Source organism: Bufo bufo, chromosome 9, assembly GCF_905171765.1.
Source record: "Bufo bufo chromosome 9, aBufBuf1.1, whole genome shotgun sequence".
In the NCBI taxonomy this organism is placed as follows: domain Eukaryota; kingdom Metazoa; phylum Chordata; class Amphibia; order Anura; family Bufonidae; genus Bufo; species Bufo bufo.
In genome coordinates this window covers 72,405,187-72,419,145 of record NC_053397.1, presented here as the reverse complement: position 1 = coordinate 72,419,145, position 13,959 = coordinate 72,405,187, and the positions used below count along the sequence as shown (strand labels likewise).

The 13,959-nt window shown below is 39.9% G+C and overlaps 1 protein-coding gene across 2 annotated transcripts in view; it reads left to right on the top strand.

Moving 5' to 3' along the window:
- The window catches only part of LOC120978911 (putative ferric-chelate reductase 1), a 102,375-nt gene that overhangs the window by 71,053 nt on the left and 17,363 nt on the right, over positions 1 to 13,959 (top strand). For both annotated transcript variants that reach the window (XR_005774205.1, XM_040407335.1), the window contains exons 11-14: positions 3,896 to 3,982; positions 5,968 to 6,059; positions 11,640 to 11,698; positions 11,827 to 11,961. Coding sequence is in view for 1 of the 2 variants with exons in the window: in XM_040407335.1 (XP_040263269.1) it covers positions 3,896 to 3,982; positions 5,968 to 6,059; positions 11,640 to 11,698; positions 11,827 to 11,961 (373 nt within the window). In the remaining variant the exon portion in view is untranslated. The remainder of the gene's footprint in view (positions 1 to 3,895; positions 3,983 to 5,967; positions 6,060 to 11,639; positions 11,699 to 11,826; positions 11,962 to 13,959) is intronic.

Below are 13,959 nucleotides of genomic sequence, written 5' to 3'. Positions count from 1 at the left end.
GAGATATATTAAAAGACCACTGGGGGACCAGTTGCCCCCTAATACCCCTGCAGCTGTTCCAGGATCCCCACTATTACCCTACTCCGTACAGAATTAGAACAAAGTTTTATGCAAATCGATTTCGAATGTTTCATCCGAAGTCGATTCGCTCATCCCTAGTTATTATCCATATTGCCTCCTTTCCATCACATTATACACAGCACGTATCCGTGGTTACGACCACCCTGCAATCCAGCAGCGGTGGCCGTGCTTACACACTATAGGGAAAGGCTGGAAGTGCGCATAGGCCAACACCTTTACCTATAGTGTGCAAGCACAGCCACCACTGCTGGATTGCAGAGTGGTCAAAACCATGGATACGAGCAGTGTATAATGTGATGGAAAAGAGCCAATATGGAGAATCAGAATACATTAGTAAGTGCCTTGTATTAACTTTCTCTACATAATAAATGCCATTTTTTTGAAGTGAGGCAGCCCCTTTAACTGTGCTACACCTAAAATAGGGTTAGGCAAAAAATGTCTTGGTGCGTGCATTGCATGTTTTCTATGTGTGATAGGAACTGCATGTGTCTTGCTTCTGACGGACTTAAGAGCAGGATATCTATACATGTGTAAGGCCGGAAAGTTATTCCAGTAGGGGAACAGCCTGCCAGATCCGTGCTTACGCTAGCCCATTCACTCCGGCCCTATTCACTATAATGGGGGCAGACCGGAGGTCCGGCCGCAGCATGGCAAACATGCTAAGAGGCGGCCAGACAAAAACTACAGTGGACTTCCGGCGACACGGTGGGCTAGCGTTAGCACGGATGCGGCAGGCTGTTCCCCCGCCGGAACATCCTGCCGGACCCTGCTACTGCAAGTGTGAAAGTAGCCTAAATTCTGCCACATATGTTTGTGCATTTTGCTGTGAGTGTCTACCATTATACTTCATCTTTAATATTTCTGTTATCACTGTAAGGTCTCTATAAAAATGTCACATGATCTACCCCCTCAGGTGAACGCTGTAAAACAAAATAAATAAAAACTGCAAAAACTACCAATATTTTTGTCACCTTGCCCCATAAAGTGTAATAATGAATTATCAAAAAATCATATGTACCCAAAAATTTTACCAATAAAAACATCAACTCTTCCTGCAAAAAACGAGTCCCTGCACAAGACGATTGGCAGAAAAATTTAAAAAATAAGACGTTCAGAAAATGGAGACACAAAAACATCTTTTTTTTCAAAAATGCTTTATGATGTAAAACTGAAACAAACAAAAAGAAAGTAGACATATTTGATATCATTGCGTCCATAACAATCTGCTCTATAAAAATAGCACATGATCTACCCTGTCAGATAAATGTTGTAAAAAATAAAAACTGTGCCAAAACAGCCTTATTTTTGTTACCTTGTCTCACAAAAAAACGTAATATAGAGCAATTAAAAATAATATGTACCCCAAAATAGTACCAATAAAACTGGCACCTTATCCCCTAGTTTCCAAAATGGGGTCACTTTTTGGGAGTTTCTACTGTAAGGATGCATCAGGGGGGCTTCAAATGGGACATGGCATCTAAAAACCAGTCGAGCAAAATCTGCCTTCCAAAAACCATATGGCGCTCATTTCCTTCCGTGCCCTGCCATGTGCCCTTACATCAGTTTACAACCACATGTGGGGTGTTTCTGTAAACTGCAGAATCAGGGTAATAAATATTGAGTTTTGTTTGGCTGTTAACCCTCGATGTATTAAAGAAAAAAATGGATTAAAATGGAAAATCTGCCAAAAAAGTGAAATTCTGAAATTTCATCTCCATTTTCCTTTAATTCTTGTGGAACACCTAAAGGGTTAACAAAGTTTGTAAAATCAGTTTTGAGTAACTTGAGGAGTGTAGTTTCTACAATGTGGTCATTTATGGGGGGTTTCCACTATGTAAGCCCCACAAAGTTACTTCAGACCTGAACTGGTCTTTAAAAAGTGGGTTTTGGAAATTTTCGTAAAAATTTTAAGAATTGCTTCTAAAATTCTAATCCTTCTAACGTCCTAAAAAAATAAAATGACATTTATGAAATGATGCCAATATAAAGTAAACATATGGGGAATGTTAAGTAATACATATTTTATGAGTTATCACTTTCTGTTTTAAAAGCAGAGAAATTAAAAAGTTGAAAATTGCAAATTTTTCAACATTTTTGGTAAATTTGGGATTTTTCTCATAAATAAAGGTGAAATATATTGACTCAAATTTATGAAGTACAATGTGTCATGAGAAAACAATCTCAGAATGGCTTGGATAAATAAGTGTTCCAAAGCTATTACCACATAAAGTGACATGTTAGATTTTCAGAAAAATGGCCTGGGCAAAAGGGCGAAAACTGGCCGGGGGTAGAAGGGGTTAAACAATAACAAGACACTAATTAGTAAATGGTAGCAATTTTTTGGTAATTAATAGATAGAGTTGCAATTAAATGTCCCCCTTCTACAAGCACACTGATATTGACAATTTTTAATGATGCACTAAAATCCACTAACAAACTGGTGATTTGATGTACTAAAATGAGAGGTGCAATTGTGCAGCATATCTAGCTAGATATATGTTGCTGAATGTGCTGGGAATGTGACTATAAAACATTTATGAACTGTAGGAGCTTGAGGTTTTTGAAAAAAACAAGCCTGGCTGCGCATGCACAGAAAAATATTTATCTTTCTGCAGGCACTGCAGGATTTTTGTGCCTGCAGCACATTACATGAACAGCCAGGGCCCCACTTGGAATCATGGATCCTCCATCTTTATCTTCCCTGTCCTGTTAGACCTTGCCTTGTAACAGTAAAAGGCGGGTACTGGATTGAGCACTTCATCCAAAGGGAATCACCAAAACTGCAGATTTGTTTGGTAGAACATTTTTGTGAAAATCATGACAAATCTGATTCATTTAGAATCGATTCACTTATCTCCATTTAGGAGTTATCAAGTGTTATAACTTATAATCGGCAATAATGTTAATCCTGACAGAAATAAATGATATCAATATGCAAGAAGTAATTAAATTATGTTTACCTACAGTATTTAGGGCTACACTTGTCATATATAATTGATCATTTTACTGCTATCCTTTATGATCTTATACACGCAAATTTCTCATTAACAGTACCTTGGACAGCCTCAGGCTTAAAGCTTGTTCACACGACTGTGCCGTGTTTTGCAGTCCGCAAAAACACGGATGCCGCCCGTGTACCTACCGCAGTTTGCAGAACGGAAGGGGCAGCCCATTATAGAAATGCTTATTCTTGGCCGCAAAACGGACAAGAATAGGACAGAACTTATCATTTTTGCAGGGCCACGGAACGGAGTGCTGTCCGCATCTTTTGCGGCCCCATTGAAGTGAATGGGTCCGCACCTGAGCTGCAAAAAAATGCGCCTCGGATGCAGAACCAAACCACGGTCGTGTGAATGAGCCCTTAGGGTAACATGTCAGGGGACACTGAGATCTGGCGGTTGTGTTGCAACCAGCGACCTTACGCAACCATGACACTGTGACAAAAAAAATAATCTGATGCTGTTGAGATTTTATCACTGGTCCCAAGTTGCACATGATTTTGGCAACAAAGACAGTTATTTTTTTTTCAGCCAAAATTTATAATCTAAAATAGTCATGCCATGGCAACTCACGCGACTTGTCTGAAACTTGCTGTCGCATAGCAGGCACATGTGGTGTCGAATGCACACAGGAACACTGTAACCGCCCTCTAAAACCTACATAGGAGTATGGTTATTTTCGTACACATTTTAATCCCTTTGAAGGTATTATACTGTAAATTCAGGAAGCCCTGATTACAATCTCACCATCTGCAGCCACTGTAATTTGGTTTTATATAAAGTTTGTATATCATTCTCTTGTGTTCTGTCTACAGGTTCATCTCATTCTCATGATATTAACAGTAATTCTGACCATAATAGCATTCATTATGGTGTTTGTGGACGTCGGTGACTGGAGTGGGGTAAGTATTTTAATATTGATGACGTTTCCTCTGCATAGGTAATCAGTATCCTGGGTGTCGCGATCAGCTGTTTGAGAAGGCATCGGGCAGTGTCATGTAGTATATGATGTCTGATTTTAATTTTTACTTTAGTCATGGGATGACCCCTTTAATCAGCTTCACATAAACTACACCCGTTTTAAGCTTTGGTTTGTAGAGTAGTCCCATGAAAAACTTGAACTGTGGCCAGGTAGGCAATTATTTTACACCAAAGCTCAATTCCCTGTTTGTATCATTATGTTTGCAATAATATAATTTATAATATAATATTCTAGGGGTGGGGGCTATATTTTTTATAACATGTGGCTCTGAATTTCCTGTTCTCTCTACACAAGCGGCAGTACAGGGAGTGCAGAATTATTAGGCAAATGAGTATTTTGACCACATCATCCTCTTTATGCATGTTGTCTTACTCCAAGCTGTATAGGCTCGAAAGCCTACTAATAATTAAGCATATTAGGTGATGTGTATCTCTGTAATGAGAAGGGGTGTGGTCTAATGACATCAACACCCTATATTAGGTGTGCATAATTATTAGGCAACTTCCTTTCCTTTGGCAAAATGGGTCAAAAGAAGGACTTGACAGGCTCAGAAAAGTCAAAAATAGTGAGATATCTTGCAGAGGGATGCAGCACTCTTAAAATTGCAAAGCTTCTGAAGCGTGATCATCGAACAATCAAGCGTTTCATTCAAAATAGTCAACAGGGTCGCAAGAAGCGTGTGGAAAAACCAAGGCGCAAAATAACTGCCCATGAACTGAGAAAAGTCAAGCGTGCAGCTGCCAAGATGCCACTTGCCACCAGTTTGGCCATATTTCAGAGCTGCAACATCACTGGAGTGCCCAAAAGCACAAGGTGTGCAATACTCAGAGACATGGCCAAGGTAAGAAAGGCTGAAAGACGACCACCACTGAACAAGACACACAAGCTGAAACGTCAAGACTGGGCCAAGAAATAGCTCAAGACTGATTTTTCTAAGGTTTTATGGACTGATGAAATGAGAGTGAGTCTTGATGGGCCAGATGGATGGGCCCGTGGCTGGATTGGTAAAGGGCAGAGAGCTCCAGTCCGACTCAGACGCCAGCAAGGTGGAGGTGGAGTACTGGTTTGGGCTGGTATCATCAAAGATGAGCTTGTGGGGCCTTTTCGGGTTGAGGATGGAGTCAAGCTCAACTCCCAGTCCTACTGCCAGTTTCTGGAAGACACCTTCTTCAAGCAGTGGTACAGGAAGAAGTCTGCATCCTTCAAGAAAAACATGATTTTCATGCAGGACAATGCTCCATCACACGCGTCCAAGTACTCCACAGCGTGGCTGGCAAGAAAGGGTATAAAAGAAGAAAATCTAATGACATGGCCTCCTTGTTCACCTGATCTGAACCCCATTGAGAACCTGTGGTCCATCATCAAATGTGAGATTTACAAGGAGGGAAAACAGTACACCTCTCTGAACAGTGTCTGGGAGGCTGTGGTTGCTGCTGCACGCAATGTTGATGGTGAACAGATCAAAACACTGACAGAATCCATGGATGGCAGGCTTTTGAGTGTCCTTGCAAAGAAAGGTGGCTATATTGGTCACTGATTTGTTTTTGTTTTGTTTTTGAATGTCAGAAATGTATATTTGTGAATGTTGAGATGTTATATTGGTTTCACTGGTAAAAATAAATAATTGGTATATATTTGTTTTTTGTTAAGTTGCCTAATAATTATGCACAGTAATAGTCACCTGCACACAGAGCTATCCCCCTAAAATAGCTAAAACTAAAAACAAACTAAAAACTACTTCCAAAAATATTCAGCTTTGATATTAATGAGTTTTTTGGGTTCATTGAGAACATGGTTGTTGTTCAATAATAAAATTAATCCTCAAAAATACAACTTGCCTAATAATTCTGCACTCCCTGTATAATAATGAGAAGCTCACACCGCCTTTACTCTTTCTCTTTACAGGGAGCCCATCCAGTCCTTGGCTGCATAGTTATGATATTGTCGTTCTTCCAACCCATTGCTGCTTTTTTCCGCCCAGATCCTAAGCATGAAAGGTAAATCTTTCTAGGCAGGTTATAGTTCTATGCTTATACTAAACAAACATGGCTTACCTTAAAGTTCTTCTGTGATTGCTGAAATCTGGAAAGGTTAAACAAGCTGCAGAGGACTGCACAAAGGCCAGGACATTTATAAAACCTTTAGAAAGTGCCTATTCACAATAAAGGTCCATTCACACGTCCATAGTATATTGCGGATCCGCAATACACCCGGCCGGCACCCCCATAGAAATGCCTGTTCTTGTCCGCAATTGCCGGAAGATCGGGGGCGCGCTCCAGAAATGCGGATGCATCCATTCCGTCCCCATAGAGAATGAATGGGTCCGCACCCGTTCCGCAAAATTTCGAAACAGATGCGAACCCATTTGCGGACGTGGGAATGGAGTCTTAGAGGAGAGTCGGTCAAAACCACCATTTTAGGTGGGAACAGCCAACTCTGTATGAGGTGTCTAAGCTCTCCCCTGATGGCAGATATTGAGGAAAGAAATTGGACTACATGTTTGATTTTAACATGCCTGATACTAACAGTGGCTTAGACTGTATTCACACAGTGAGTGTTTGATCAGTGATTGTAAGCCAAAACCAGGAATGGAACCTACAAAATGGAAAGGTTTGCAAACTTTTACCTGTTCTGTGTTTTGGCTCACAATCGCTGATCAATCACTGATGTGTGAAAGATGCCTTATTCATCTGTCCCTTTACAAAATGCATTTTTGTGTATTTTTATGGTAGATTAGCTGCTGGCTGACAGCTACTGAAGGTATATGGGCACCTTTTAAACTTGTGTATGATAAGAACTGTTGATTTTATAGATGCCTATGCAGTATCCCAGTATAAGGTACTGGCAAATTGTTATTTAATGTATTGGACACACCCAGCATAGTTTTGTATGGTTCTGTGGGGGTTAACAATCCTGCTTTTTCCCTCACAGGAAGCTAGGAGATGGACTTAATCCTGCCCCAGGTTAATAAGTAGTTGTGTGTTGGCTGAGGAAGTGAGAGAAGATACATGTGCTCACTCCTCAAAGTGCTAATCCTGCATCCCAGAGAACTACAAACTATGAGAGATTTACAGAGAAAAAGGTCCAGAGTCTGCATGACTGACCACCAAAGTCAGTCAGTAAAGTATTCACTATTTAAGGCTTTACTGCAATGAGAGGAACATTGCTAAGACACCCTTCACACTTGGACACGGTCAAAGCCAGGCTCATCTTAATCCTGTACCCCTCATTCTGGAATTACATTAAATCTTGTAGGAACCTTATTGACGCCTTAGATTTAGCAGAGAAAGAGACTTTGGTGAGATAGGGTGAAGGAGTACTACAACCCCCATCCTTGCTTATATCTATACATTTATATCTGGGACTATTTGCCCTGTGAAATGTTTGGAACTGTGTTTGATACCATTGGATGTTCTACAACTCCCATTAGGCCACTGCCCCTACATCTCCTGCCTTGCACCCACACCAAATCCACAACACAAAGGGAACCCCATCTACCATCAGGCAGAAGCCCTAACATCTGGGTGTGCTCCGAGGGGAAAAAAAAGTGCACCCTGCTAACACTGCCCTGGCACTAGGGATCATGGGTGTGAGAATTGCCACTGTGAACAACTGTTTCAAACAGTGCCACTACCAACCCCATTCTTGGCTCCTCTGGGTTTTGCGACACCTATGCTTCTAGAGGACCTGTCAGCTATACTGAAGTGTGTATTTTAGTATCAATATGTACAATAACAATTCTAGAACAAGTCTTTTTGCCCTTTGTTACGCTCCCTAGAAATGACAACTAGGCGTTACCATATCCCTTGTCAATGGGTGTTTCCCTATACAGTACATCCAGGCAATGGTAACAGTGTCACTCAGTGTAGGACACTCCAAATTGGCATAACAAGAATGGTCATACAGTTCAGAAGGGAAAACATAGGAACAACACAATGCAGATTCTTAAGAAAAGATTTTCCAGAATTGTTAATACATGGGGAATGTGCAAACTGCAGAAAATGGTGGCTCACTTCAGGCAGGGTTCTGGAATAGGTGCTGCTAACCCGATAAGAGGAACACCCAACCTCTATTGGTAATTAGTAAAGTAATTTAAAAGTGAAGGGCGAGCACTCAACAGTTGGACCACAATAATATGATTAAAAATTTATTAAATCACAATAATACAACGCGTATGTAATGACTAAAATCTACAAAACTAAATAGAATCTGTAGACATAAAATCCTAAATGACACAAATGAAGGTAAATAGTAGTAGAAGTCCCTTAATATCAATTGAAACTGATAGACAATAAGAGCCGCAGATGGCTACACTTGATTTCCAGTGCGCACGCTGAAATAGCAGGTGGTAGCAAATCCTAGTGTGCTGTTACTATATTATCAAATCCAATGCGCATAGATGTGTCAATTGTGTTGAAGACCTGAGGTCCAATGCGCAAACAAGAAGTACTAGGAGTAGCTAATTCCTATGTACTGCTGTTGTGCTTCCAAGTCCAATGCGCCTAGCAATGTGGTAGAAAGTTCTTGCGTACTGATACTAGTAGTTAGCAGACAAATTCCTGCTTATGTAACAACCCATGTCTTCAATAGACTTTTGTATCGTGGATATGCACGCTGAGCAAATAGTTAGTTCGTCACATAAAGGTTTCGACCGAAGTCTTCCTACCTTCCCCTCGGTTCGTGTAACAAATTGTCTCTATCTACGTGCCGTATAGACAAACTGCATGGAACGCTCCCGGTCTCTCGCTTGTGATTGCTGTCGCAAGTTGGTCCAAGATCTCGCGGTATTGTGAGCGTGATCTGTATCCGGACGTCAGAGAGCGGAGATTTCTGTAGTTCCTATGCTCTGCGTGTTAAACATCCAAATTCATCTATTCAGATGTAGTTTGCATGGCCATGCATTAGGTGCGGAGGTGCTGTTTCAACAGGTGTGCGGACCAGACGCGTTTCGAGAGTCCTTCTCCCTTCGTCAGTGGTACAGCATCACCTGTAAGCCTCCGGCTTTTATATCGTGGACAAGCACCAAAAACCTGGATCACTGGATTCACTTCAAACATTAAAAAATCGCATGCGTTTTATTATGCGTTTTCCATGCGGTTTTTTTGGGGGGTATGCGTTTTTTCCTGAAATAGCTTCTTTATTCCATTCTATAAAGCTAGTGTACATTCAGTTTGTTGTTACTCATTGTCTGTATAAATAATCAGCTATTATTGTCAATCTCATATTATAGCAATATCACAATGCTAATGCTATTGGTTTAAAAATGTTATACATCTTCAACTTCAGATGGAGTTTCTGTATACTATCTAGATCTATGTAGTCATAAATATTTGTAATTTCATTGTTAAATATAAATATGATATAAAATGTATATAATATACAGCATATAAATCAATACATAATAAAAAATATATAATATAATAAAAACCTTATGGCTAATCACATCTGTGATGGCTCTAAAACCTTTAATAATGATTAAAAAGATCAAATATATAAAAAATATAAAAAAAAGGTTTTTATTATATTATATATTTTTTATTATGTATTGATTTATATGCTGTATATTATATACATTTTATATCATATTTATATTTAACAATGAAATTACAAATATTTATGACTACATAGATCTAGATAGTATACAGAAACTCCATCTGAAGTTGAAGATGTATAACATTTTTAAACCAATAGCATTAGCATTGTGATATTGCTATAATATGAGATTGACAATAATAGCTGATTATTTATACAGACAATGAGTAACAACAAACTGAATGTACACTAGCTTTATAGAATGGAATAAAGAAGCTATTTCAGGAAAAAACGCATACCCCCCAAAAAAACCGCATGGAAAACGCATAATAAAACGCATGCGATTTTTTAATGTTTGAAGTGAATCCAGTGATCCAGGTTTTTGGTGCTTGTCCACGATATAAAAGGCGGAGGCTTACAGGTGATGCTGTACCACTGACGAAGGGAGAAGGACTCTCGAAACGCGTCTGGTCCGCACACCTGTTGAAACAGCACCTCCGCACCTAATGCATGGCCATGCAAACTACATCTGAATAGATGAATTTGGATGTTTAACACGCAGAGCATAGGAACTACAGAAATCTCCGCTCTCTGACGTCCGGATACAGATCACGCTCACAATACCGCGAGATCTTGGACCAACTTGCGACAGCAATCACAAGCGAGAGACCGGGAGCGTTCCATGCAGTTTGTCTATACGGCACGTAGATAGAGACAATTTGTTACACGAACCGAGGGGAAGGTAGGAAGACTTCGGTCGAAACCTTTATGTGACGAACTAACTATTTGCTCAGCGTGCATATCCACGATACAAAAGTCTATTGAAGACATGGGTTGTTACATAAGCAGGAATTTGTCTGCTAACTACTAGTATCAGTACGCAAGAACTTTCTACCACATTGCTAGGCGCATTGGACTTGGAAGCACAACAGCAGTACATAGGAATTAGCTACTCCTAGTACTTCTTGTTTGCGCATTGGACCTCAGGTCTTCAACACAATTGACACATCTATGCGCATTGGATTTGATAATATAGTAACAGCACACTAGGATTTGCTACCACCTGCTATTTCAGCGTGCGCACTGGAAATCAAGTGTAGCCATCTGCGGCTCTTATTGTCTATCAGTTTCAATTGATATTAAGGGACTTCTACTACTATTTACCTTCATTTGTGTCATTTAGGATTTTATGTCTACAGATTCTATTTAGTTTTGTAGATTTTAGTCATTACATACGCGTTGTATTATTGTGATTTAATAAATTTTTAATCATATTATTGTGGTCCAACTGTTGAGTGCTCGCCCTTCACTTTTAAATTACATGGGGAATGTAAGCATTTACTAAAACAGACGATGACAGGTCCTCTTTAAAAAAAAAAAAACATGTCTTATGACAGAGCACTTTACAGTTGGCCATACACATTAGATCTGCTGGCCGAACCCATTGATTTTGACAAGCTCAGCTGACCATCTAATGTGAATGGGGCCTCCCTGTTCTCCCTTAACAGGATGTCCAGTGAGATAAGGATTGGGTACATTGGGGAAGTTTTATGCCCGTATTGTGACGTAAAAAAAGTCAAAAATTATGCCATATTTGCTCAATAATGTGTGACTTTTCTAAAGTTGCAAGGAAAAGGGGTAGGAATTAGAAGAAGGACAGAGCCTATCGCAGCTCACCGTATTTTACTATAACATGCAGCAGAAACTGGCGTAAGTTATAGCTGAAGTCTAAGAGGCATCTACCTCTTAATAAATTAGGTGCATCTTTCAACTGCCCAATTATTTTGTTCTTAAGAGATGAGCTGCTGCCAGACGAGTCTTTCAGCAGCTACATATGTGTCCTTGGCTGAGCGGAGCATGCATACGTATAGGAGGATAAGGAGAGGGTTGACCAGTTTGACCGACAGTTATCTCAGGAGTTCAACATATGTTGATACAGTAATATTTGTTTATGCAACTTTTTTAGGAATTTAATTTCTTGTGCTCTTTTGATAATGTATCTAACAATAAAGTTTCTAAATGTAAATGTATTATTCTAATTGCAGACGTTTCATCTTCAACTGGGGACATAGCATAAATGCTCTTGTGATAAAAATCCTAGCAGGTAAGATATTACATGCCAAGATAAACAACATAGTAAGTAGCTACATATTTTTAAATGCAGTGTTATATGGCTTTAATTACAAATCAATTTACTTCTACCACATCATGCTATGTTCTCATTACCCCTAGTGGCTGCCATCTTTCTTGGCTTTAGTCGATTGATATCACCAAAACCATGGTTGCCCCAGGTAATGGGAGGATTCTTTGCATGGGAAGTCCTCTTCTATATTATTCTGGAAATCAACATGCTCCTAAAAAGAAAAGGTTGGTACTGTTATTAATCTGCAATAGTCAATATTAATTTCTGCTAAAGAAATAATGTATTAATAAAGTATGCCGTACCAAAGGCATGACTCCTGAGCAGTCTGAAGTTTCGGAACAACATATTTTTCTACTATATAGAAGTACTAACATCTCATGTTGGTCACTTATTTTTACTGGAATGGCTGTACATAATATTCTTCTAATACGAATTCCCTTAATGGGGTTATTGAACAAAACGTTGACCTATCCTGAGGAGAGGCTATCGGTATCTAATCAGTGGGGGTCTGAAACCCTGCACTCCACTAATGAGCTGTTTTGCATTAGCTTCTGCACCAGGATAACACAGCTCCATCCGACATAGGGAGCTCTGTAGTTCCAGCATTCGCGGTCCTGCAGAATGGATGATCAGTGTGGCGTCAGGCCCCCCACTGATCAAATAGTGATGGATTCTCATGAGCATAGGTCATCACTTAAAAAGCGTTGGACAACACCTTAAATGACTTATTCTCAAAGCCTCAGGACCACTTTTTCTACTCTCTCTAAAATATCCATGATCAGCTATTCCATTGAATGGCTATGTGTACTATTACATTTCCTCTTCCATACAGCAGTACAACACAAATCCCAGCTAACCCTTATGTAAAAATAGATCCTCTTGTCACACAAAAGGCCTTGAGAAAACAGGTCAAAGTGCAATGTGAATTAGGTCTAGCACATCAAGGAGGATCCAAGTAAAATATCAATCTATTATCCAGAGTTGAAAACTCCAGCGTGAGTCATGGGATAGTTTTAATGCATTTTGGATTTAAAACAATCTTCAGTATAATAATGATTGTTATTGATAATATATAATAAAGATATTTTAATTGGATCTTTCTTGACATGATGGACTCCGAATTCACATTACATTTCCTCTGCAATGTCTGCTGTTAGGGAACTGTATACGTAGTTGGCAGCAACTTCCCACCAAAGGAAATGTGTCACCAAAAATGTCTCCCAGTTAAAACCAGATGGTAACACATCTTTTTTTCGAATCAGTTTTTATTTTCTTATTGTAGATTTTTTAAATATTTCCTGAATATTATTATGGAGCAGCAATCTTGCCTGAGCTGTTCTTAAAAGGGTATTCCCATCACAGACAATTGGGGCATGTCACTAGGATATGCTCTCATTGTCTGTTAGGTGCAGGTTCCACCTCTGGGACCCATATCTATGTTGAGAACATAGTTAGGAGAGTGGTGGCTGGAGGAGCCCGGGTTTCCCAAGCGTTCTCACTAGGGTTGAGCGAATGCGAACTGTAAAGTTCGGGTTCGTACTGAACTTTAGGATTTTTGGACCTCAGTCCCGAACCCGAACATTTCAGTAAAGTTCGGGTTCGGTGTTTGTCAATTTTTTTCGGCGCTTTTTGAAAGGCTGCAGAGCAGCCAATCAACAAGCGTTTAACTGTCTGACCTTAGAAGCCATCACAGCATGGCTGTGATTGGCCAGAGCAGCATGTGACCCAGGCTCTTCATAAGCTTGAGTCACGTAGCACTGCACATCACTCTGCTGTTACAAGTGTAGGGAGATGATGCTGCTGGACTGGTGATTTCAGGGAGAGAATAGGAGAGAATCTAACTCAGCGATCTACATAGAAATAGTTGTGTGGGTGCAGGGCACAATCTTTTTACCCTGCCCTGAGCCCATTGACCAAAAAAAAACAACTAGGATCCGTCTGTTAGTTAGGTGGGCGGCTGCGGTGGCCATTTTATGCAAGCTCAGTGCACCAGCACTGCAGCTGAGCTTTTGGGACATTGAAAATCACAATTTTTTTTGCAATATACAACATCTGGATTAGTCAGTGTGCAATTTAAGCTAGAAATACACCCATCATTTTCTGTGGTTTTAAAAACACACTTTTTTGCCAAAAAACACTATTTTCAGGCCTTGCAGCATCAGCACGTGTGAAATTACAGGCTTATATACTGCTGTCAAATTCAGTTGTTAAACACTTGTTTG